Raw genomic sequence first — 25871 nt, 5'->3', positions numbered from 1 at the left:
CACTGCCTTCAGACTCCATGAAAGTCAGAGTGTAAGACAAATTAGATTGAATGTTCTCAAAAACTGTAAGTGGTTACAATGCATCACCCTCTTTCCCGAGGGCACAGTCACCTTTCTTGAAGCCGTTTGCTGCTTTCAGTCGCTCTAATATGATTTTCCTTCTCATTATCATTGGCCTTTTATTTTGGAGTGCATGATTGCCAGGGAGCAACAAAAGCACTTGGGCATGTTACAAGGGGTATGCTGATGGTTTTTCCACTGCACGCTGGGATTGAAGCGTGAGAGGGAGATCCTTTTAGAGCACATCACACTGTCTGGAAGGATTCCTAAAGCAAAGACAATGCCAATGATGGAGCAAATGGTGGAGAGAGACTACAATAGGCTTCCAAACAAAGTCAGAAAAATTTGAACAAAAGGAGGAAAAAAGAAAAGCAGGAAAAAAGAAAAGCAGAGACAAGGCAGGCAAACATTCGGTAGAAAGAGGCGAGTGTGAGAATCAGTCGTTTCAGGATGAGGCCACTAATCACATTTGTGCTATTAGTGCAGTCTACGAATGTGCAAACTATGCATTTAGAAAACTGACTCTTTAGTGAACTGCCTGAATGTTCAGTTGACTAAACAGTCTTAAAGGGACAGTTCACCCAAAAATAAAATTGTCAAAATAAAATGTAGGCTACTCGCTAATGTGGGAGTGTTTTGGATTCCATAAAAAGACACCCCAGTCTGCAGGAAGTGCCAATCAACAATAAGTTATTTTTTATGCTTTTGTACAAGTTATGATTAAAACTCTCTTGACTCCCTAAAATCGTATTTTGAGGGCAATTCATTTCACAAAATAAATCTAAAGATAAATTTGACCAATAGTATTAATTTTTTTCAACATTTCTATGGATATCGTAATATTATCGAAAATTCATTTGGTCATAAAAATCATGTAGTGAAATATGGGTATGGCATTAGTTATGGGAAGGGTTTATGGGAATTAGTTTTAGATTAAGGACGGTGGCTTCAAGGACAAAATGTTGGGAACGACTGTTCTAAAAGAAAATGCATAGGAGTCACAACCGAGTGTATTGTTCCTAATGAAAAATCTAATAATCACTGATGAGGACAGTGAAATTTCACCAGGTCAGCGAATTACTGCGGGCTTAGAAAAATATAGCATTCAGAACCAGTAGAGCGTGCGTGCACACACACACACACACACACGCACACAAATGCCCTCCAACTTTTCCTCTAGGGGGAGCTGCATTAATTAGCATTAACCCCCACCAGGCACATGCAATTCATTCATAGATCACTCTTTGCTCTACAGCAAACCAACAGAGACGAGCAACTGTGAAGATTCTGCAGCGAGGTCAAAAAAGAACAGCCGCTCTGAAAGTATCAGGCAGCAGAGCTGGAATTACCAGTTGCCTCCGGTGAATGCCTGAGTCCCTGTGATTGATTTGGACTCCACCTATTTTGCCACAGAGCTGCAGGTTGAAGTTACGGCACTATAACCGGTCCAACCGGACAGACAGAATCCTACTGCAGTAAATGTGAAGACGCAATACTAGGCGTATACAATACTAGGCGTATACAATACTAGGCGTATACAATACTAGGCGTATACAATACTAGGCGTAATACAGTTTAAAGTCTTAAATTTATTTTCTGAAGAGCATTCTGACACAGGACAGTTCTTTTGTTTTGGAGACGGCCTTTAAACATCACAAGAATGTGCTTAAGCATCATTTAAACATCCTTAAGAAGAGCTGGATCAAAGCCACAGGTGTTATGGGAATAAAATACATTGATGTTCTGAAGTCAGGCGATTTCTCGTTTAATGTGGCCTCTGATGTTGTGTTAGACAGATGATTACTGGGCTCAAACTAAGAGCAGAACACCAGCAGAAAGGCCCAGGAGTTTAGAAGGATCCGCTCCCATGATCTCTGCCAGGGGCGGTTCTAGGATTTGATCTTCAGGGGGTTTGGAGGATGAAGGATTTGATCATCAGCCCTCAGTGAGAATGTGTAGCAAGAGACCATTGCCTAAGTGGTGCCTCTTTGTAAATTTGCACCACTATATTAATATACTATAGTAAGTCAAAAGCACCCGACCAGTACTTGAATTGGTACAAAGTCAATACAAAAACTTTACAAATTATATAATGATATATCAGTCTTTCTGCAGTACAGTTCAGGTTACTGTTTGACTAACAGAAAATTGTCATTTCATCTGATATTTTCTTACGTTTTGTTGGTGCATCTGGAAAGACGGCTGGAACTGCATTCCTTGTCAGTGACTTACGAACGTTTCGATTATGGGGGTTTTCAAAGTCCTCTGGTCTAAAATGATCACTACAATTCACAACTTTAGTAGAGTCTCTGCCGGTGTCTCGTTGTCCAAGCCAGCAGCAAGAAGCCACAGTTGGTTCCTTTCTGGATCTCTCAATAGAAATCTCTCAATAGAAATTTGTGGAAACTTTTTGGTGACCATGGTCTATTTGAGCATCTATTTGGTTTATTTTTACAATTTCGAAATGCACAACGAATCACCATGTTGCCAATTCCTTAGTTTACAATCGAATGTTTTTCAATATCGTTGTTCAAGGCTACTACTAGCTAGCTAGACGTCCCGACTGTAGTGCGTTTCTGTTCTGTGTTTACTTTTCGGCGCAGTACTACTAACCGGACCAAAGTAAAATTCCGCCGCTGCTGAGAAACTAGTTCCTGTAAATGTAATGCGATCATTGAGATGCAAGAGTACTTCGATTTCTAACATTATTCTCTCAATAGACATTTACATCAATAGTCTGGCGTTATAATTTAGTTGATTTTGGTGTACTGTGGAGTGGGTAAAACTGTTTTTAATGACAGGCTAGCATATACCGTTGACTGGACTGGATGAATTTTTTTGAAAACTGTCTCCACTGATGAATAACAACCAGGCTAACTTGAAAATCAGGTCTGATGTCCAAAATCCTGAACCACCCCTTTAAGACATAACAGACTGTGTTTACATGGATACTCTGCAAAACAGTCATTTTGACAATTTTGTGTGTACTGACAGGTGGCTTTCTGTGTACGTGCACAAAAAGAAGTTAGTTTCATGGCTTCCTGCACATGAATGGCTTAAACTGATAAGACCTAAAAACACAAACTTTCTTGAAGCAATAATGGCAAGATCTTTAAGATAGGTGATTATAGTTTTAGGGGGGCTGAGAAGCCCCCCTAAAAATAGTCTAAAACTATCCCTGGTCTCTGCCACATGCTCTAACTGCTTCCTCAATTGACAATTACGAATACAAACTGGTGCAAAGCATCCTTTATACCAGACTTCTCCAAATTCGCATAACCCCTTGATGATAAAAACAATGAAAACAGTAATATTGAGAAAAATAATTTGAATTCAAAATAACAGTTTTCTATTTGAATTTAATTTTAATGTGACGTCAAAGCTGAATTTTCAGTAGCCATAGTTTTCAGCGTCACATGATCCTTCAGAAATCAATCTACGGTAATATGCTGATTTGATGCTTTGGTCTTTTCATTATCAATGTTGAAAACCGTTGTGCTGCTTAATATAATACAATCATTTTTGTGCTTTTTGTAGAACTTTTTGTGAAAAGAAAGATCCAAAGAACAGCATTCATTTGAAACAGAAATTTCTGTAACAATGCAAAAGTCTGACTAAAAGCCTTCTTTCACATTCTTATTTCAGTTTACCTTGAAGGATGCATCCTTTGTGTAACCATGTCTTCCAATCACCCAAAATCCTTTGATGACAACATAACAATATGATAAAATATAACAAGTACTGTACAGTGTCAAGTTGTATCCTCTTGTACTGTGTTTGATGATTTCACTTACTGAACGCTTTCAAATACAGGCCCAATTAATTCCCTCAGTGACCTTGACTGCGGCGTACAGTCTCACCTTCTCCTCATCTCATCTTCAGGGCATATGCACAGTCATGAACCTGCCCTCTGATGCTCTTCGGGTCTCAGTACCCTGCAGTGTAAATGCTCACACTGCCAACAATACTAACAGAAAAAGAGCAGCACAGAGCTCCAGATTCTCACAGCAACATGCGTCAGATAATTGGCCTGGCGGCTAGTAGACGAGCTCTGACATATTACAAGGTGGAGTTCATGTGGGTAATGAGAGTTCAAGTTCAGTTCACACATAAACTCCAGATCCTGTTCCCCTTGACCAGCAAAGCCAAAGAACTCATAAAATAAATGTACTTTATCTAGGATAGTTCTAAATTCTGTCATCATTTGCCCTCATGTTGATACAAAAAAGTAAACATTTGTTCGTGCCCATTGACTTCCTTTGAGAGGGGGGAATAAAAAAATAATCTTAATACATAAAAAAAGTCATACAGGTTTGGAATGACATGAGGGGGAGTAAACTATACATAATTCCCTCTAATTAAATGTTCTATTTTGTTTCTAAAAAGTGAGGACATCTCAGTATATAGTTCACCCAAAAATTTTAATTCTGTAGTCGTCCATAAAGATCAAATAGTTAATCAAACTAAACGTCAGGAGGAAGCATGTCAGCGACTCACTGTTTGCTTCAAGCCCTGCGAACCACCATCAGAACAAGCAATAGAAATAAGCAAAAACACACTTGTACACACACACACACACACACACACACACACGTTAAGGCTGTGGAGTATAGTGCTGTGGAGGAAGGAACTGAGGAGCTTGTGTTGAGGGCCCCTTAGACAAATCAATATGACTGTAAGCTTATCACCGAGTTAATGTAGAGGGAGTATTATAAGTAATTACATTCAGAGAATTGTCAAAATGAGACTTCTGCAAGTGTGTGGAGAAGAGTTTATGAAAAGATTATAAAAAGCACTGCTCTGGGATGATAAATCCATTTAAAATCCAGAAGATTGAACAAAACAGGCATTCTTTGAAGACTCAAATACATACAAAGAGAACAAGTGAGACACAGAGAGAGCCAGAGTGAAGGAGAGTCGATTTCACACCACAAGTAAAAGCAGCACGTATTTCTTTCTCCACCTATATAAACAGGTATTCACACAGCCTATGTAAGCAGAGGCTTACATGCGAGAAGTGTTTCAGTAAATAAGTGAGGTAAATAACACATGAAATTGTATTTATTTTACATAATATACTAAACCTATCTACCTACCCGCAGAAAGATCCAACCATCAAACACACCTGTCTGTACATATCAAGTGCTCCTGACGATCTTAATTAGCTGGTTCGGCTGTGTTTGATCAGGGTTGGAGCTGAACTTTGAGGGAAGGTACTAAAGTAAATCAATTAGAAAATTAATGAATATGAAAAAAAAAACTGTAAAATAAACATATTTATACTTCATTTTCAACTTCCTGATGCTGTATTTTACACTTTATTTTTATGGTCCCTTTAACACATTCTGTTGACCAAGTTAAGTTGCACCTACATGTCTACTAACTCTCATTAGAGTGTTAGTAGAGTATTAGTAGGCTGGTAGGGTTAGAATAAGTTGAAATGTACAAGGTTACTTATAGCCAGTAGAATGTTTGTTGGAGGACCATCAAAATAAAGAGTTAGCAGACAGTGTACTACTAATACTCTAATGAGAGTTAGTTGGCATGTAGTTGCAAAGTTACTTATAGATAGTAGAAAGTTACTAGAAAGGGACCATCAAAATAAAGTGTTACCAGAAATTGTAAAAAAACTGAATAAAAGTGAAAAATAAAACCAACAGGGATTTATGTTATAAATGCATTTTTCGCAGTATGAGGTTGTATTATAATGTTTCCTTTTCTATTGCTTATAAAAGAAAGGAAAACACTATTAAACTTCTTCATATACCGTTTAGCCTACTTAGTTTAACAGTTATATCTAATAAATTATTATATAAAATATTAAAAATGTTTAAAACTAACAAAGACGTGAGAGCTCCTGTGTCTGCAACAAAAATCAACTTATAATGATTATTGGTGATGGATTTATATATTACACACAGACACTTTTGCAATACAGGCTTTTATGAAAGCTTTTATTCTATTGGGCTTCAGGCACACAATCATAACTTTCTATTCAGAAAATTTGACTAAATTCTTTACGTGGTTGTTTAGGCGCCCATCTAAGGTCTAATTAATATATATAAATTTAGATGTAATTTGATTTCATGATGATAATTAGCCTAAGTTTGTAATAATTCTTAATATCACATTCTTGATTATTTATTTTTATTTACAAACATTAAAGTATAATAATAACTCAACAATTGATTTCCTGTATAGATACGCAGTTGTTTCGCTACAAAAAAAGTGTGATAGCTAAGTGGGAGACTGTTTTTGCACATTGTAATTTTTTTAGCTGAGGGTGAAACAGATCTGGGATTCAAGCTACATTATCAGGATCTATATTATAAACTCATTTAACACACACACACACACGCACGCACGCACACACACGCACACAAGCAAACAACAAACCCTGACAGGCACCATTAACAATGTACAGAGCTAACTTCTTATGCTTCTTATCTTTCTCCTCTGAGCTTTGGAAATATTGCAGCTAATCCACACAAGAAAGATAAATGTGGCGCTTTCATTTAATCAGGCGAAGCAAGAGAGGTGTGCTATTGTAGCAATGGAGAGAGTGAGGCATTGTGGGAGCATCTTTTCCAGTGAGCTCCAGTCCCTTCGTCCGGCTAATCAAAGCTAGCACTGTGCTAATTCAAAAGCAGTTCAGTGAATCACAAACACATGCTAAAACAGCTCAGACTGGGCAGATTTGTAGTTAGTTTGTGTAAAACCAGGCTGAAAGACAACAGCTAAGACTGGTTTGCGCACATATGAATCAGGTTACATTGTAACCATTTAGTGTGTATGTGTGAGGTAAAGCTAACGTGTTAACATCATGTACAGTATAAATTAGGTCAATGTACAGTTGTGTACAGTACAGTTATTTAATTATGTCATAATACGGTCTTTAAACTAAGCTTCCATGAAGAAAGCAGTTGCTAGCAAGCGGGTAAGTTAAAACTAGACAGACATTTAAGGGATACGGTACAGTCATACCACTTATTACACGCCATTTCACCATAATTATAGGGATTAAGAGATACAGGTTTAAGATGAAACAGTTTTAAAATCTTACCTGTTTGTTGTCTTATCCATTACAATGTAAAAAAAAATTGTTGCAAAATGCAGCAGCTGCGTTTGAATGAAACAAGAGAGCGAGTCCACCATACCCGAATGACAATTAAATAATTGTACACAAAATATTGATTTGAGTTTTAATATTTTATTTGCTCACCAAACGCAAAACTTCTACGAAATAAACACTTTCATAGCAAGCGTATAGCTCTGATTTCAGTTACCTGGATGAGCCAGTGTTATCAGGTTTTACCGGTTGTTATCAAGGAATAACATACCGCTGGAAGCAAGTATTCCACATATCTATAGATAGTGTTTTGAATATGAGAGGGAAATTCAGACTACTTTCACACTGGCAGTTTATTTCGGAACGGGGCACAGTTCGCATGAAAAATCGCTAATGTGAATGCTGTCATTCGGACCCGGGTGCGCGCACTGGGGTACCGAACCCGAGACTACCTGGAGGAGGTGGTCTGAGTTCGGTTGCTCCCAAACCAGACCGCGGTTCACGTGAATGCAACACGGACTCGGGTGTGCACTTGTTCAGGACGTAAAGTGACCTGCACATGCGTTTTACCGATATTGCAGTCTTTCAGAATTTAGCACCGGGGCTCAGCACCCGTCCCTGTAGCAACTCCCTAATACATGGAACACACTAATATATGGAAGTCACAAAGTCTCATGAAAAACAAAAACTTTGAACAAAAAAACAAGTACTCCTTTTATAATCACTGAAGCTGTTGGTCGGTTCAGTATAATAATACTACAGAACAACAAATGGTACATTTAATTAGAATAAAATACTATTTACTATAAAATAGTATTCTACAAGTTTATAGGAACTTTTCCCTATAAAAAAAAAATGTTTTTTGCACATTACTGTTAATAAAAGTTAATTTTATCAGCATATCAATTCAAGCTCAGTGCTTTACTGTTACATTTCCAATAAACAAACATGTAACATTATTAGTAACTGCACTTGTTAATGCAAAACAATAGTAATTTTATGATTAAATTAACTTTATGATCAATTGCCCCCAGTGCTACCAAATCTGGTGGTGGCGCCACCATTTGTAGAACTTGGTGGCATCGGTGCTACAGCTCTCAAGTGTTAGTCTGGAGCCCTGAAGGGGTAATATTCAGCAGGCGGATAGGATCTTGCATGACACCAGAGCAGCATTTCATAACATAGGTTAACATTGGTTCCTTTCAAAACTACAAGTGTTAAAAGTGACTTTAACCTGGGATTTACAAAAGACGTTAGCCCATGGTTAAATGCCAGGTGAAAAGCAGCAGTCATCTCACCTTTACACTTAAGGACACCAATAACTCTGACTTAGACCATAACCCTCACTACCATCAACACACACTTATGTGGGGACAAAACGATCAGTCTCCAAAGTACTGAAACAAAAGAAAAACATTTATTTCCAGGTTTAGGAGCTCATTAAAGACAAGTAGCAATTTGAAAGTGAAAATAATGGCATTTACGTCAAGCATTGCTGACTCATCATCTGCAACCCACGGGCTGTTAAGCTTTATGTAAGAGGTCCTAAAGTGTCACCGCCAACTAAAACACATTAAACATGATCAATATTAAAAGTCAACTAGATCTGAATAACATTTGTGTCCATAGAAATCTCAAACCCCAGAGTATGAGAATTGAAACAGTAATGCTTGCCTTAGTAAACAACACTAATAGCCGGCAGTTTCCAATCTGCTTCATTTAGGAACAGATCTCACACAGTAAGACACATTGTGTGGTACAGCTGGAAGAGCGAAAATATAAATCTGCATTACATCAGTAGAAATCTGTCTGTTCCAGTCAGGCACAAATCAGCCAGTGGCTATTACTTTCTCATCCAAAACTGCAACCCATTTTCAAAAGCTGATAATTATACCTGTGGAGACCTCAGTTATATTCAAATTGCAACAGATTAAATAGGCCAAAACTGTTCAATTTATAAAGCAATGTGGAGTAATTAACTGAGAGGGAGAAGATGTCTGTTCATCTCTCACCAAAGCACGACCAAGAGAGAATCTAACTAGGAGTTGCACAAATTCAGAGTTGGGCTGCTCGGCTATGATACAAATCCTAATTGCAATTGATTTGGTCTATGCTGTAATCAAGATTATTTAATGAGTGGGCAGTATGACCAACACATTATGCGAGTAATTTACTTCACAATAGCAATATATAGCAATAGCATCAAGTCAGCATTATCTTGATTATCGCTTTTTTATAATCATTGGAAACCAAAATCAAAACTAAAATTTGCTTAATCACGCAGCCCTAATTCTTAAAACTAGCAAGGACACACACTATACCTTTTAAAGCATGTAAACACACACTCACTCCTCTTACCTCTCTGATTTTGTCCCTCTTTTCCTTAGTGTCAGGATCCCCTGGGTCACCATCGTTGACCCCTACCAGTTTGGGCATGGGTACTGGAGGCAGAGGTTTGGGACCGTCTTTCTTTTTCAAGTCCTCAGCTACCTTGGTCTTCTCTGTTTGGATCTCAGCCTTTAGCTCCTCTTTGGATTTGCGGAGCTTTTCCTTGGCTTCCTGCAGTGCCCGCTCATGATCTGCCCGGATCTTGTCACGAAGACTCTCCTCTTCCTCCCTGCAGATGCACAGTAAATATATAGGAGTTACTTTAATCACAGTTTAAAGTTACTAATATAGGAGGTGGAACATTTAGATTTAATTTATATAAAATGCATTTTATATCATTTGATTAATATTATATAATTTATTATTTTCATATTATATAAATTGGTAATGTAATCGGTCTTTGTCAGACACGTGGGTTTGTTGTGTGTGACGTCACCACGCCGCCATTTTTGAGGTATCGCTACTGACTGTGAGCATTGAAGAGATTACAATAGTAGAGAAAACAAGTAAATAACTGAAAAGAAAACTGAGAAAAGGTCGTACCGATAAATATGGCACTCGATAAATATGGCAGGTACCGTTATTTGGAGAAATTGTCATCCATTCAGAACATAGATCCATATATGAGCCAACTGCAGTGAGTTGGAGTGCTGATCGCGAATTGTTTTCCTCATCCTCGTACTTGGACATTGTCAACTATCTTGTTTATGGTATAAGCGCATATACCAGTGAACAATTTTAAAACTATAAATCTCTTAAAGCCCACGGACATTTCATAAACGGCTGTGTACAGGATTTATTTACATTCCCACCGAAGGACACAGTAGTAATATCAAAGATAGGTTTGCTGTATTGATGATGATGATAATGTCATGTTAAGGATGTTTTAGTTTGAAAAAAGAATGAAAAACACAATTCTCCAACATCAGAATACCCCAGCATCGATACCTTACAAATGGCGGTTACGCCCATAATGCACTTCGTGTATCGCGAGTGTGACGTCACCTGACAAAGACCGATTATACATGTATAAATGTCATACATGTAACGCAATGTATTCTATGTATTATACAGCCCGTTTACAATTGTAAAGTTTATCGTCAATAAGATTTCATTTAATCTTTTTAAAAAAAGACATGAATACTTATTTTCAACACTACTCTGTGTACAGGGGCAGTCGTGGACTAACGGTTAGAGAGTCAGACTTGTAACCCGAAGGTTTGATCAGGAAGTGAAGGAACAGCGCTCTCTTCCACCCTCAATACTCACAACTGAGGTGACCTTGAGCACCTAACCCCCAATCGCTCCCCAGGTGCCGCATCAAAAATGGCTGCCCACTGATTGGGGTGTGTGTGTCCACAGTTTGCAGTGTATGTGTGCGTTTTCACTACTTACTGCTACTAATTTGTGTGCATAATGTGTGTACCGGTCCAGCAGCCATATCACCATGTAGCCTAAGACTGGTTGCCCACTGAAGCTAAGCAGGGTTGAGTCTGGTTAGTACCTAGATGGGAGACCTCCTGGGAAAACTAGGTTGCTGCTGGAAGACGTGTTAGTGAGGCCAGTAGGGGGCGCTCACCCTGTGGTGGTTTGTGTGGGTCCTAATGCCCCAGTGTAGTGATGGGGACACTAAACTACTGTCAAAAAGCACTGTCCTTCAGATGAGACGTTAAACCAAGGTCCTGACTCTCTGTGGTCACAAAAAAAAATCCCAGGATGTGTTTCGAAAAGAGTAGGGGGCCTTCACGTCACATCACTTTATATGTACTCCACCCAGAGTACACTAACAACAAATAGCTCCAACAAACATGATTTATAATCAAACAATTGGAATTAATTCAGTTTTTCGCAATAAAATTGTATTAACAGAAACAACGTGTTACAACAATATTATTGTTTTGTTTAGTATGTATAATTAAGAGCAATCATGGAGTGGAGTGTGGGAGAATGCACAGGAGACTCATATACTATAAGCTACAAGGTAACATAACCACACACACACACACACGCACAATAAGGGTGGAGACTGAAGATTTGTAGGTCTTGTGAATCAATGAAGCACACCAAACTAAAGAAAGAGCAGAAGGGGATTGCAAGGAAAAGAGGTCAGGTGGATACAGTGACACAGACAGTGATATGCCGGGGCGACGCAGGTCATCTCAGACTGGTTCGTTCATTGTTACGGCCTGGAAACGTTCGCCAGGTGACAGCGAGACGTTTTGTCATTCTTCCCCACTCAGTCTCGCTGTCTCCTGGTATCTGCTAAACTATAATGGCTTAACAATCATTTGAATGCAACAATTTTTACCCGCTATTTTGCATCAAAGTGCTTAATTAGCTTGAGAAATACATGCGACGGACACTAACGTTGTCGTACCAGAGAAAAGCTGCAATTACAGTAAAGTGAGTGCTGATGTGAGCATTTCCAATGCGGGGGTTAAATAGCTAGTCTGCAAACAGGGACGTGCGAGTTGGAAAAATGTGGGCACTAATGGCTCCTTGCGAGGGACATGAGAGCAAAGGGCCTCACTAATGACAGTAAACACCAATAAAACTCTGCATTGCATTAGAGTACAGACATCTATAGTCTATGGTAACACTCCGTTATAATGGATTCACCTACAAATCTCAGCCTGCAACCATTCACTCCCACTTACATTATTCTTTTGGCATTTTCTTTTTTTTTTTGGGGGGGGGGGGCTGCAGTCTCTCTCTCTTTTTGAAAGGCTTTCTCAAAGCTGCGGTAGAGTCTAGGTGATTTCATGGAAGGCTCATAATGTCAAACATGTGATTAGAAGCATGTCAAAATTAGTTTGAATCAATTACCCAAACTGAGACAAAGTCAGTCCAGGGCAAATCAAAGTGTGGCTGAATTAACATGTTTAGTTCAATCCATTGCGTACGCTACTACTTTTCATCAGCAATTCCATTATTTACAGGCATTATGTGAACCCACCTACATCATTCCAACAAGCTCTAGGTGGAATATTCTTTGAAATGTAATGTCATTATATAAGCTCCCTGTAAGAGAGTTAACATCAATAAAACCTTAAAGAAACACCATTTCGACATATTTAATCTATGATGATTAATGAATCTAACTAATGATGCATGAATACAGGGATTGTCTGGAAATGTGTGTCTAAATAAATGTTTTTTAAATCCATACTTTTTGATCTCATTACTGTACTGTTGCTTCTATTGCTCTCCTCGTTTGTAAGTCGCTTTGGATAAAAGCGTCTGCTAAATGATTGAATGTAAATGGATACAGCAAGATGGTGTTGTTGTATAATGGATGTTAGATAGCACTGCCATGCCAACAGAACACTGGTAAATTCAGCAGAGCTTGCCATTGTGAACAGATAAGCGCTTATTATATTACACCCACCATGAGCAGGTGTTAAGATGCTCGGCTTCCATCAGTTTTTGAGCACTCAACACTATCTACCATCAACCTACCCACACATCCACCTTCAAACCCCAGCTTCTTCACAAGTCAAAGCTTATCGTGGAAGTACACCAAACACCGTCTATAGCAGAACGGGTCCAGAAGCACTTTTGGAGCCGTTATCCCCCCATGTGTGGCTCTAGGTATAAAGCAGGTTTTCATTCTGGTACAGCAGATTAATTCTGTACGCCTCAGGAGACCCAATCTATCTCACACAGACCCATTCCTCAGCCCCATCATTAGGCTTTGATCAGGATTCATTTTCTGCCTTGCTCAAATACAGAGACAGAAAAGAGATAAAGAAATGCAAAGAGAATGAAGAAACACCTACAGAAATCTGAAGCATCAAGGACAGCTTGAAGTATTCAGCTGTGTTATTGAGGAATAAGAGGAACACACTGCTTAACTCGCCCACTGATAAATACTGTATGTGCTTTTCATTAGTATTTAGTGTAGTACAGTGCCTGCAAATGTTTATGTGTGAACGACGACGTACTAACACACGATACCCTTGAGAACTGAGCTCATTTTCCACAAAATACCACCAACACCTGCGAAGCCACGTGGCTGCTGGCCCATTTCCCACTAGAAAATAAGGTCAGCAACTCATATTTCCAATATAGAGTTCAGGAAGGGCCTTCTTCCTCACCCTCCCCACCATCCATCGCTTTCTAGCCCCATCTTGCCTTTCAAGGGTTCAAAGATACAACGCTGTGTGGTGGTTTCTTTCTGTATCACTCCCAGCCTGAAGCTGCTCTGGGGAATAACAGCCTCCTGGTATCAAATGATGCATACAGGTCTGACTACAGCCTTTAAGTGGACAGCACTTGAGCGAAGCGAAGCCTCTCTTTATTCCTTCCTACATTTTTCATGTCTCTTTTTAAAAACAAATCTCTTATCTGACTTCCATTCCTGCCCTATTTGATGTAAAGCTGCCTCATGAGGATGGACAGCTGTGTGCAATGGACTCTGTCATTTTTAATCACTTCAGTCATGAAAAACAAACCAGGAGCGATATCAACCATGATAATGTTACCATCTTGACTTATTTTATCTGACATTTGTAAAAAAAAAAAAAAAAAATTAAATAACCTTTTACTTTTGAGATGATAAATGGATGCCACTCAATGAATTAAATGTGCAACTGTGAGGTCATGTGAAAAAGTAGCATACTGGTATTTGAAATGTTCATCTTAGCATAGATGTAGGTAGTATAGTTCAGTAGTTTTATAGATTTAATATATCCCAGAAAAACTAATACAACACAAACGCATTAACAAATGTTATGAAATTAACAAATGTCAGATGTAGTGACAATGCCCCAATGATCTGGTAGGGCAAGTAGTCTTCTCACTGTTATACACTAAATATGTTGTAGTTGATTTTGTTGCTCTTGATCCTAAAGGTCCCAATATACTTCAAGCGAAATCGAAGAACAATGTGATGTAATTTAGAACAAAATCAGGCCAAAACGAACTTCGTTTGAGGTTTGTTTTGGGAGTTCGAAACAGTTACTACCATTGGTCCGTGGCGATTACGTAATAGGTAGTGCGGAGGCTCTGCCTTGGAAATCTTTTCCGCTTCATTTCTCCTGTTCAGTCCGTAGAGGTCAGACGTCCGTGAGTGAGAACATGAAAACACTGGAGAGCTGCTTTACAGTACAAAATTAAGTTGTACTTCTGATTAAATGAGACACTGACACTGTTTTTCATGTTTAATACGATAAAGTTGCTTGATTTTAAGCAATCTATTGTATAAAGTGCTATATAAATAAACGTGACGTGACTACTAGAATGCCGAATTGCAGAGCTTGTGCAAACATATCCACGTTGCAGTGATCAGATGCTATGTAGCTACAAGGCTATGCTTTGTTATAAAATGCTTGTGGTTTCCTCAATTTTGTTGTGCGTTTATTTTGTTATTAAGAGAGGAAAGAGCTTAGGACATTTACATATTCATCAGATGTTCGCTAACAGTATATCGCTGGTCACGCATTTCGAACTTTGTTTTACCCCTAGGCGAAGAAGGAAAAAGAACTTTACCGTGAGTATATCGGGGCCTTCACATTGTATTTCCATTATCACTACTGATGCTGAACTTTATTTTAACCACCGATTTAGCTCAGAAAGATGATCTGCAATGTTTTCGCTTGGTCACAACAGCTTTCGGAGCATTTTTCCATCACCACTAACTACAATGAAACTAAATGATGTTTTCTGCAATAATAACAACGTCATTATCACTTTTTTTTTGAGGAGCACGTCATCATCATCTGTCTGTTTCTCTGCTCTAATAGAAACAAGCCTCTAATAAAGTGCCAGCGCTCAGACACTTCAAATGAATCTGCCTCTTACTAAAGCTTTGGCAGGAGCAGGTACATTTTTCACTCAGATTGAATCTCTAACATGCCATCAAATGTAGCTCATCCAATTTAAGCAGTATCAGGACTAAAATTGAAAAATAAACTGTCAGGTTTAGGAAAAGGGTCTGGTTTAGCTCAAGCCGAGCACTTTCTCGCTTTTAGAGGAGCCTTAAGCTCCATGTCAGGTTGGCAGGTGTGAGCGCTAACTCAATTAGCGTGGCGAGTCACAGGGCATCTGTTACATCAGCCCACCACAGTGACACACTTACTCAGAGAACATGAGCCACGTCCACTAATTTTACAACAACTCGGCTGGCCAACAGCATGGGGGAAGTTCACGCTTTTCTACACCGATCAAGAGGAGATTGGGGTTTCCTTGAGACCAAATAAAACCATGACAGACTGAGAACCGTCTTCTTGGAGAAAATACCTACAGACCAGCAAAGTTTAGTTTGGCTTTCCCTGAGGTGGTTAAGTAACCTTGTCTTTTGAAGTCGTATTTGTGATTTAAATCCCTTCTGAATCTAGTATGTCTGTGTTTTTCTTGCACAAACCTCTGTAAATATTAGAGTTGTTTGGCTAACTCAAGCAGTCCTATGAGAAATCTGTCATCCCATCCAGATAGGAATAACTGTATATTGTGGGTATTTTCACAATGCTTCTCATTTCTTTTGACCTTTGTTGGATACCGTAGCTAAAGCTAATTTCACATTGTGCATAAATCTGCCGTATGCCCAGCTTCATTATGGATTTAGACTTTTTTTGCCAGCTTTCTGGTTAAAATAACAGTTGGTGGTTCATGCACAGCCTGCTGGCATCCCATCTGATGAAAAAAAAGACAAAAAAGAAAATGGCCCCTGCAGCGAAAGGAGATATATTTATAAACTAATATATTAACATCTAAAATTAAGATATTAATATATAATATAATAAAAAATATATTATATATTATATTGTTACAAATCAGCATATTAGAATGATTTCTGAAAGATCATGTGACACTAAATAATGATGCTGAAAATTCAGCTTTGCCATTACAGGAATAAATTACAGTAAGATATTTTATAATAGAAAACAGTTATTGTAAAATATTATTACAATTTAAAAGATGATTTTTTTTTACATATTTTGATCAAATCAATTCAGCCTTGGTGCGTTGTGCATAAGAGAATAAAACAAAAATCTTTTTCAAACTTATACCAATTTTTTTCAATGGGTTTCATCAAGCAAACATCTACAGGACATGTGGCAACACCCGCATCCAAACTATACCTGCCGTAGGGTTGGGTGATATGGCCCAAAAAAAAAAAAAATTCCCATATCATACGATATCGATATTTATCTCGATATTAATTTACGGTACTGTAAATTAACAGTGAAGGAAATGATTTCCACATATTTGTTAGACCTGAATTTAAACTTTTACCTGAATGCAGGACTTGTGAAAACCAACAATGAGCACGCACAGGTAAACAAGGGGAATAGAGGATAGACTGCTCGAACATGGCACACAGACAGGCATAACAAGACACGGGCTGGCACAGATCTCAGTCCCCCCAGGTAAGAGGCGGATCAGTCAGAGAGCTTGTGTTTGGCTTCAGAGCTCATGGCCAGGATGAGCTCTATGGGTCATGAGCGAAAGCAGATGGGCAGCAGGCTCAATAGGCAGGATTCATCACTCATGTATAACCGTGACTCGACTTTTGGGGGAATTTAGGAAAATACAGATAGAACATTTATGTGAAGCTTCTGGAATTATGTGAGAACGCAATGAAACAGAACACGTCGCAGTGAATGCTTCTCCACATAAACACATCCATAAATCCAATCTGAGTTTAGGTCGCTTATAATAAAGCAATAATCCCCAAGAAGCCATTGTTTACAGTGATTTTAGAATACCTAAGGGGCGTTGTTAGGCACAAGGATTATAATGTGCATTTGGGAATGCAACGTGAGCCAAACATCTTCCCAAACTTGTATAGAGAAACCAGCTGTTGTCAACAAAAGAGAGGTTTTTAAGGGCTCCCTAAAATTTTCCACCAAAACAAAAGCTAATATAGTCTATGGTTTGAAAGCAAAGAAATTGAGACAGCCATGAATATTAGTTCTGACAAAACAAATTTTATATTATTATAATATTATATTCTTTTTCTTAGTAACCTTGTAGCTGAGTGAAATATTACAATATTAAGATTTCTTATTTTGTTTAATATTCTTATTTAGAAAAAATATTTTGGCCAACTGCAGCAATACAAAAGTGCACCAAACATGGAGCAAAATAAATAAAATGAAATAAAATGCATTTTAAATCTGAATTTTTATCAGGGGAAATAAAAATGCACAAAATTGTGCAACTTTAGCAAGCGACAATAAAAAAAAAACTCTTAATCCTTGTCTAGGTTGGATGAAAAGTGAATCATCTTAATTTGATGAGACTACCCAACCAATTAATATTTTTAGTACTAATGAGTAGGCCAATTAAACAAATGAGGTGCATTTTGCTGATGTTCAACTTTACACGTATCTACTTATCTACGTTTACTGATAAATGGCAATAGCCACAGAGCTAAAACAATAAAAAAATAATTTATGTACAACAGTTATCAGACATAATATAAAATTACGTAATGTTAAATTTTTTTATCTATATTAATGCTTTAAAAAAAACACTCCCCATTTCATTACACATGCATATTTCATTAGTTGAAGGGCTAATGCTAATTATTTGGACATCTACGACAACACCTCATGACTGTAGAGTCAAACAGCTGTTGTAATGGGTCTGTGAATGTCAAGCTAAATGGAAGGGTCATGATAATTACAGCACAGAGAACGTGAACATGCCTGTATGCAAGCATGAATGCCCATTTATTACCATCACGCTTGTCTGGTGGGAAAAATGGAGCATGGAATATGACTGTGCCATCTGAGCACTTACTAAACATGATAAATAAATGCAACTACGTCTATAATGCAGAGAAGACACCAAGCTAAATATATACTTTCATTATGTCATCATTATCACATTAAACAGCACAGCCATGACAGCTGAAGACGGATCACACGGTCACCATGAACACTGAAATACGTGGTTGTTCATGTGGTCACATGTCGCGGCAGACAGGATCCCAAGTCTAGCCCATTAGACTACAGTTTGAGGTAATGCTCAGAACAACAACATTCTGCATTGTTTGTGTTATTAGCATCAGAATGGCTCCGAAAACAATGCTTTCCACTACATTATCTGTTTAGGCCCCGTTTACACATGGTATTTAGGGTTGTAACGGTATGAGATGTTCGCGGTATGGTAACGGTCCCAGAAAATATCACGGCTTCAGAAAATACGGTATTAAACTAATTATTTTTTATCATCAGTTAAAATAACAAATGCCTTATTATAAAGAATTAAACCATTTGTTTTGTGTTTATTCAAATTTCAATCAAAATGTTGAATCAATTAAATGCACTAATTGATTATGGATTAGATTAACAAATAATTTTATCATTAATAACTTAACATTTTTAAGAATAATAGAGTCTTATGAAAAGTATTTTATTCAGAAATTCTGGTTTGTCTGTTTGAATTTGTCTGGATTCTGTGTTTTATGATTTAATACAAAATAACAAAAACTACAAATTACTGCATAAAACTTTATAAACTTAAAGTTTTAAAATTACTCAAAATTAAAATTAATGGGAGACTTTTATCTGCACAGAAGGGAATGTGTTCTCGAATAGGTGAACATGTTTGATGTATTTTCTCCTTTTGCAGCCATTTTGCATCCATATTTTTAGCAAATTGCTCGCACAATTTACATATGAAGGAGACGACGAAAAACATATGGAGAGGAGCAGTGAGTGACCATGAGTGCGTGTTTGAAATCAATGTTGAGAGAACATTGTTGCTTGGTTTGTTTTTTGTCTTTAAACCAAACTTGGGTCTTCAGCTGACAAAGTTTAAATCTTGTCTGGCTAGCGCGCTTCCCATAATGTTCACGCATTAACGCCTTCGACCAAATGAGCGTCTACACTTTGATAGCAATCTGGTCAAATGTGTTTTCGACTACTTCTGGAAGAGGTCGAAAGTGGAGAAGCTCAAAGCATTTTAGACCCACCCGTATTTAGCGTTGTGCACTTGTGATCCGATTGACCAAAACGCATCTTAAATGAATACCAGGTGTAAACAGGGCCTCTGTCTCTCACTAGCAAATACACTTGCCGGCCGTACGTCTGACTGCACTTCAACTCTACCTTTGGGACGACGGTGCCAAAAAATAAAAATATGCATTAACGTTAAAATTTCATCAGCTCAGCAGGTTTATTTTCTAGTGTACTTAAGAGGCTCTGTTCAATCCAGCCGGTAAAATTGAGACTGTCCTCAGTCACACTAATGCCTCGCTGAGACAGAGTCAGCATTTGCCACACATTTCCATAAATGAAAGCTTGACTGACCACAAAAAAAACAAGCTGCATTTAATTTAAATGTTTCTATTACCGAGGATCGTATTGCAAAAGGTGTGGAGGGGGGGGGGGGGGGGGGGGACTGCTGTGATATTAAAGCACGGGATGCACAGAAAAGAAGCTTTGACATTTCGATAACTCATCTTATATTGCAGAGGGAAAGTCATGTGACTTTCAAACAACAACGTTAGATTGCAACCTCATTTTCAAAGATACATACAATCTTTTTTTTTTTGGAAGTTGCACGCAAACCTCACACAGGATCAACCTAGACAAGATTTGAAGCCATGGCTTGGTTCTTAAGACAGAGAGTACACGCAGCAGCTCAATGGTGAAAGTAGAAACAACACATAGAGGCCCCTGTAAAAACAAAGAAGCAGAAAGCGCTTTCTTTCACCGAAGTTCACTTAAACTCTCAATGAATTGTGGTCCACACAGCTAAAGAAAGAAACAGAGAGCCGAACCACTGACTGTGTGGCTGCAACCATCTCAGGCGGAAAAGAAAAGCCTTTTATAATTTTGGAAGTATTGTTAGGGGGGGGAAAGGAGATGATAAATACATCAATTGCAGAATGCGTAGAAAACAGTGAAGGGGTTCTTTGCCTTGCGGTTAATAACATACGCTTTTCCGAAATGATCTTGGAAAGTTTTTGAATTTTCAAACCTAATAAAAAAAACATTCCCAAAGATTTCTGACTCTAAATCACTGTTTGCTGCTATGGATTGGGGTGTGAAAAGCTTTCAGAGATCACAGGGCCATTAACGACAGCACAGACAATCTGTGAATAGTCTGTTTGCACAGCTCACACCTACATGTGTGCTTGGCCTGAATAGTGCATTTAAAGCTTTTTCCCTCCTGCCATGAAATAGTGGTACGAGCTTTCCAATTACAAAGTGCATAGTAAGATTAAAGCCAAATATCTGTCATTAATTACTCACCCTCATGTCGTTCCAAACCCGTTAGACTTTCGTTCATCTTCAGAACACAAATGAAGATTTTTTTTTTTGATGGGATCTTTCCATCCCTCCATAGACAGCTAGCAACAACCATTTTGACAACTCAAAAAGTTAATCCATATGAATTGTGCAGTTTAGTAAAAAATTTCTGAAGAGACTCGGTCACTTTATATGATAAACAGATTGAATTTAGGCTTTTATTCACATAAACATTCATCAATTCACACATCCGTTATGGTAAACGCACTGAAGCTCAAGCATGTTTGCATTACGTGCGAGAGCCAATGAGGTTCATTCTCGTGTTACGCAGCACGTTTGAGCTTCAGCAAGAACCAATGAGGTTCATTCTCGTGTTACGCAGCGCGTTTGAGCTTCAGCAAGAACCAATGAGGTTTGTTCTCGCACATCAACCAGGTTTTGTTGAGCTCGTTTATGTTCGCTGATCAATGTTTATCTGTGAATAAAGGCCTTTAGTTAACTCTGTTAATCATATAAAGAGGTCGAGACTCTTCTGAAAATTTGGACTAAAATGCTCAATTCATATGGATTAGTTTTACAATCTTTTTATGAACGTTTTAAAGCGTCTATGGAGAGTACAAAAAGCTCTCAGATTTCATTAAAAATATCTTAATTTGTGTTCCGAAGATGAACAAAAGACTTGTGGGTTTGGAACGACATGACGCTGTGTTATTAATGGTATAATTTTCATTTTTGGATGAACTATCCCTTTAATAATAAAAGAAAGCAAAAGTTAATAATCTTTCATATACTTTTTTCTGCCGCATAGATTTGCATGGAAGCGGTTCAGTTTGTTTTCCGAATAAAGCGTCACAGTGAAGATGTTATACACAGAGTCACAAAAACACATGGCGATGTGGAGATCTCACCTGTGCCGATGCTCGTCGTGAGCTCCCACGCCATGTATGACCTGTCTGCTGCTGTGCCTCGCCTCCTTCTCTGACTCGATGTGCGGTATCAACACGTCCTCCAAGCCAAAGTCAAAGCGCTTGTGTTTGGAATTGTCCGGGAGGAAGAAAAACGCTCCAAAGCACAAGGTGATGAAGGCACTGAGGATGAGGAGGAGGATGAACTTCTCGGAGAGCCGTAAGGTGGCTCTGTGATGTGGGAATGAGGAGGCACCGGGCGAGAGGGTAGGTATCCTACGTCCCGAGAGTGGCAATAGAGCCGGCGTGGTCATATTTTGATGATGAACTGGAATATGGTGGGATAAGTGTCAAGGTTGGTTTTGTGTAAGCCACACTATTATCTCATTGCAGCAAAAGGGAGCTTGACTGCCGAATGTCTTCTTATCATAGAATTTGAGTTGTCCTGTAGATCACAACTGATTCCACTTGCTCTGAAAACAAACACATTATCAGATACTGACTGTCATAAGACATTCAACAGAAGCTTGCCATTAAAAATGAACTTCAGTTTCCATGGCAATTATGTTAAGCAGCAGAAAGGACATGAGTCTAAATTTTATTAAACAACAGGTAGCTCCAGGAATCTAATTGGATTCCTCTGTTCTAGACTAGTAGTCACTAGTGATTAGAAGTAATTTGGTCTATTATTTGTGTAATATATTTGTGCCCTTCAAGTGAAGTAGGAAATATCGTAATTAAGAGTTACGAGCATATGAATGGCCGAGCAAAGTTGCATTTACAAGTGGGAAACTATTCTAGATGATACACAAGTTGTGACATTGAAAGGGGGGTGACAATTTGAAACATGGCAGAGACACTGATATATAATATTATTAATATTATGTAATATAGGCTATAATCTATACACAGAGATCTGTGAGTAGAAAGCAAGTCTGTAGCAAATGGTGTCAAATCACTCTACTTTCATGGCTTGCTTCACATTTAGTTGAGATACCATATAAGTCAGTGATTGCTATTTGGGTTTATTCACACATTTTTGGGTTTTGTTTTGTTTCTAGGCTGCCATGTTATTACACCTTGAATTAGTGATGTTATAATAACAAAAGCTAGATTTGGAGGTAAGAGTTTCCCATGTGCACTTGAAGGTAGTAATAGATAGTGAGATTGGTATGCTAATACTAGTGTACCGTTTTGACCCAGCCTCCTCGCATACTGAATACAACATTTGATTTGAAACTTACTATGATAGTATGCAGTACAAAGTATGTGCTTTATAGTATGAATATGGGTAATATGAATGAAATTCAGATGTTGTACATCCCCAATTTCGTCATGTGACCTACCAACATCAGTTGTATCAATTTACTGCCATTCACATAAATTATCATGGCCTCATGGGATAGTAAAGTGTTCATCAGATGCGAATTTCACCAAAAGTAGTAGGTCGTTTAGGTAATTTAATTTACAGTTTTATAAATGTGGACATACTACTCATCTCACATACTGTTTTTCACCAACTATATAGTAGGGAAGTAGATTGATTTAGAAGCAGGGAGAGGCTTTCTGAGCCAGGAGGGGAAATCTATGTCGCTCCGCTCAAATACGCTGATCTAGGCCAGCTTTTAGTCGGTTTTGCTCGGTGACAGGCAAAGCCTGGTGTTTTGGCTAATCTCTGTACTATTTTTGTTGGTGGAAAAGAAATATAGCTACCAACTAATCAGTCAAATTGGGTCTGAACGCAAGTTAGGCTACTTAATTAGCCTATACTCTATACTGAACTCAATAAAATTACACAACCAATTGTACTGTGTTTATGGAATAAGAGTAATGCTACACATGTTATTACCGTACCTGCAGTACTGTGTAACACTCTAGCTCATGATACATTTCTTAATTATAAGGATTCAATACTTTTTCCCTACCATTACGCCACCCATTAATTTACATACATGGGCTTTTGGTTCACACTTAAAAAAGGTCTACATTTACAAACAAAAAATTCATCATGAGGACGCAAGCAAGCATTATGGTCCAAAACTACTTTATTAGATGGTCTTGTTTGGACTATCATGCCCTGACACAGCTTCACATTCATGTCAAACACAGGTAGACTAGAGACAAACAAGCAAGGACGAGTAACCATTCAAAAATGAGATCAGCATTATATCAAAACAACAATCATCGGAATGAACATGCGCCAAATATATAAAATTCTGCATATAGACAGTAAGTAGGCTACTCTATCTATCAGACTTTGAGCATGACAATGTGACACCTGTACAAGTGCTTGTGCTTCATTACAGCGCCACATCAAGCGTTTCGTGCTCAAAACGCAGCTCTTATCTTTAAGATCAGCCAGGATTTGTATTACTATTTTATTAATATTCTCACAGATGGGTTAAATGTGTGCACATACCGTGAGGGTCTTTTTATCATTCTGATCCATGATCCTCGCTTTGATCCAAACGCTTCTCGGTGTCGAGGCGGGTTGGGTCAAGTCGTTATCTTCACGATAAACGGCGAGTCCGCCCTCACCGCCCGTAAGGCGTATTTATCTTAAACTAGCAATACGTTTTCGATAGTGAAAAAAGCAGTTTGATATGACAAAATAGTAACGCAACCTAGGAGAACATTAAGAAAAGAAAACTGACCGACAGTATAGTGAACACAATGTTACAGATTTACTAGATCTACTAGGTTTCCTTCTGCGTGTTAACGATAAAAGTTCCCGTCACATCATCATGAGCTTCAAACGGTAAATATCGCGGAGGAGCGCGCGGACGGTGTTTCAGCACAGGCCTGAACCGCTTGATGCCGTGGCAGCGTCTCTGAACCGGAGAGCGATATCGAGAGCCGATACAATATTGAAAGTAAACCACGGGTGTAACGCTATCGCAACCGCTGGGGGATCCTCTCTACATAATGCCCTATTTTAATAAAATATCAAGCCGGCCTGCGCTGGACGTGTGCTGCGCCTTTTTCCTCCAGTAAAGGCATTCAGCTGGCAGCCGTGTAGAGGACTGATCCCGTCCTGCAGCTGCTGCATCACCTTGTCGGTGCCTCGGGATAAATCGGCGCCATAGACCGTAAATCCACAATTAATGCCTGAAAGTTGCCAGGCTCACGTTTATGCCCCTGCTTCTATGCACTGAAACATTCGCGAATGCCACCACCGCCTCCGTTATGTCGTCGTTCCCCCTTATTTCTGTAGCCGTGTGCGCCGCCAGGCTCCAATATCCAGGATGTTGTTACTGCAACAGCTACTCCTCCTCTCAGTCCTCCAACATCCAGTCAGCTGCCGTTTGGTAAAGCCAGGGAGCGTCGCTCAAGTACGAGTCTCTCTGGGCAGCGCAAAATGAATAGCGGTAGACTGTGGACGGTAGAGAAAATAGAGCATTTATAGTTGTAACTTTTCACAGTTCCTAAAGTAGATTGGTATTCCGGTACTCTTCTTTTTTTGTCTACTTTAATATTTTTATTTTTTGTCTACTTTATCTTTGTTTTATCTTTATCTTTGTTCAATTAGCTGTTTATGAAACATGCACGACTAGATTTATGATGAATATTGAGATTAGTTGCATGCATATTAGGCTATAATTAATTAAACAATGCTAAATAAATAATAAATAATTATAAATACAAATATATAAAAAATACAAACACATATTTAAAAAATAAAAACAATGTAAAATGATTTTAACTCATGTGTTTTGTGTTTAATTTAGAGACGATGACCAACTGACTGTATATATCCTTTACGTAATGAATACGTCAGAATGATAAAGTATGTTGTTTTATGGCATTAAGTTACAAAATGTATAACATTAATAAGTAATCAGATGAATTACATATAGCTTATCTTATATGTTAAACTTTAGATGATGCAATCGTAGAAATTATTTACATATAATCAGAGGTGGACAAAGTACACAACTTCCTTACACGTGAAAGTAGCCTACAGATACTACACTCTTAAAAATAAAGGTGCCAGGAAGAACCAAAAAGGAGGTTTCACAGCGATGCCATAGAAGAACCTTTATTGGTTCCTCAAAGAACTTTTCACTGAAAGGTTCCTTGAAGAACCTATTTTTAAAATATATGCTGTAATCGTTTTGATGGTGATTGATGGTGAAGAACCCTTTTATAATCGAAATAACCTTTTAGCGCTACAAAGAACCTTTTGTGCAATGGAAAGGGTCCTTGGATGTTAAAGGTTCTTCATGGAACCATATACCCCAA

The 25871-nt window shown here is 38.3% G+C and overlaps 1 protein-coding gene across 1 annotated transcript in view; it reads right to left on the bottom strand.

Moving 5' to 3' along the window:
* Nucleotides 1-25004, bottom strand: part of man1a2 (mannosidase, alpha, class 1A, member 2) — a 79612-nt gene extending 54608 nt beyond the window's left edge. The window contains exons 1-3 of the mRNA XM_079619000.1: nt 24049-25004; nt 21633-22102; nt 9488-9746 (exon numbers count right to left, since the gene is read on the bottom strand). Of these exons, the coding sequence (XP_079475126.1) occupies nt 9488-9746; nt 21633-21943 (570 nt within the window). The 5' untranslated portion in view covers nt 21944-22102; nt 24049-25004. The remainder of the gene's footprint in view (nt 1-9487; nt 9747-21632; nt 22103-24048) is intronic.
* Between the last annotated feature and the right edge of the window lie 867 nt (nt 25005-25871).

This window comes from Phoxinus phoxinus, assembly GCF_949152265.1.
Source record: "Phoxinus phoxinus genome assembly, chromosome: 7".
Lineage (NCBI taxonomy): Eukaryota > Metazoa > Chordata > Actinopteri > Cypriniformes > Leuciscidae > Phoxinus > Phoxinus phoxinus.
The sequence above is the reverse complement of the archived record's forward strand: the minus strand, read 5'-3'. Positions and strand labels throughout refer to the sequence as shown.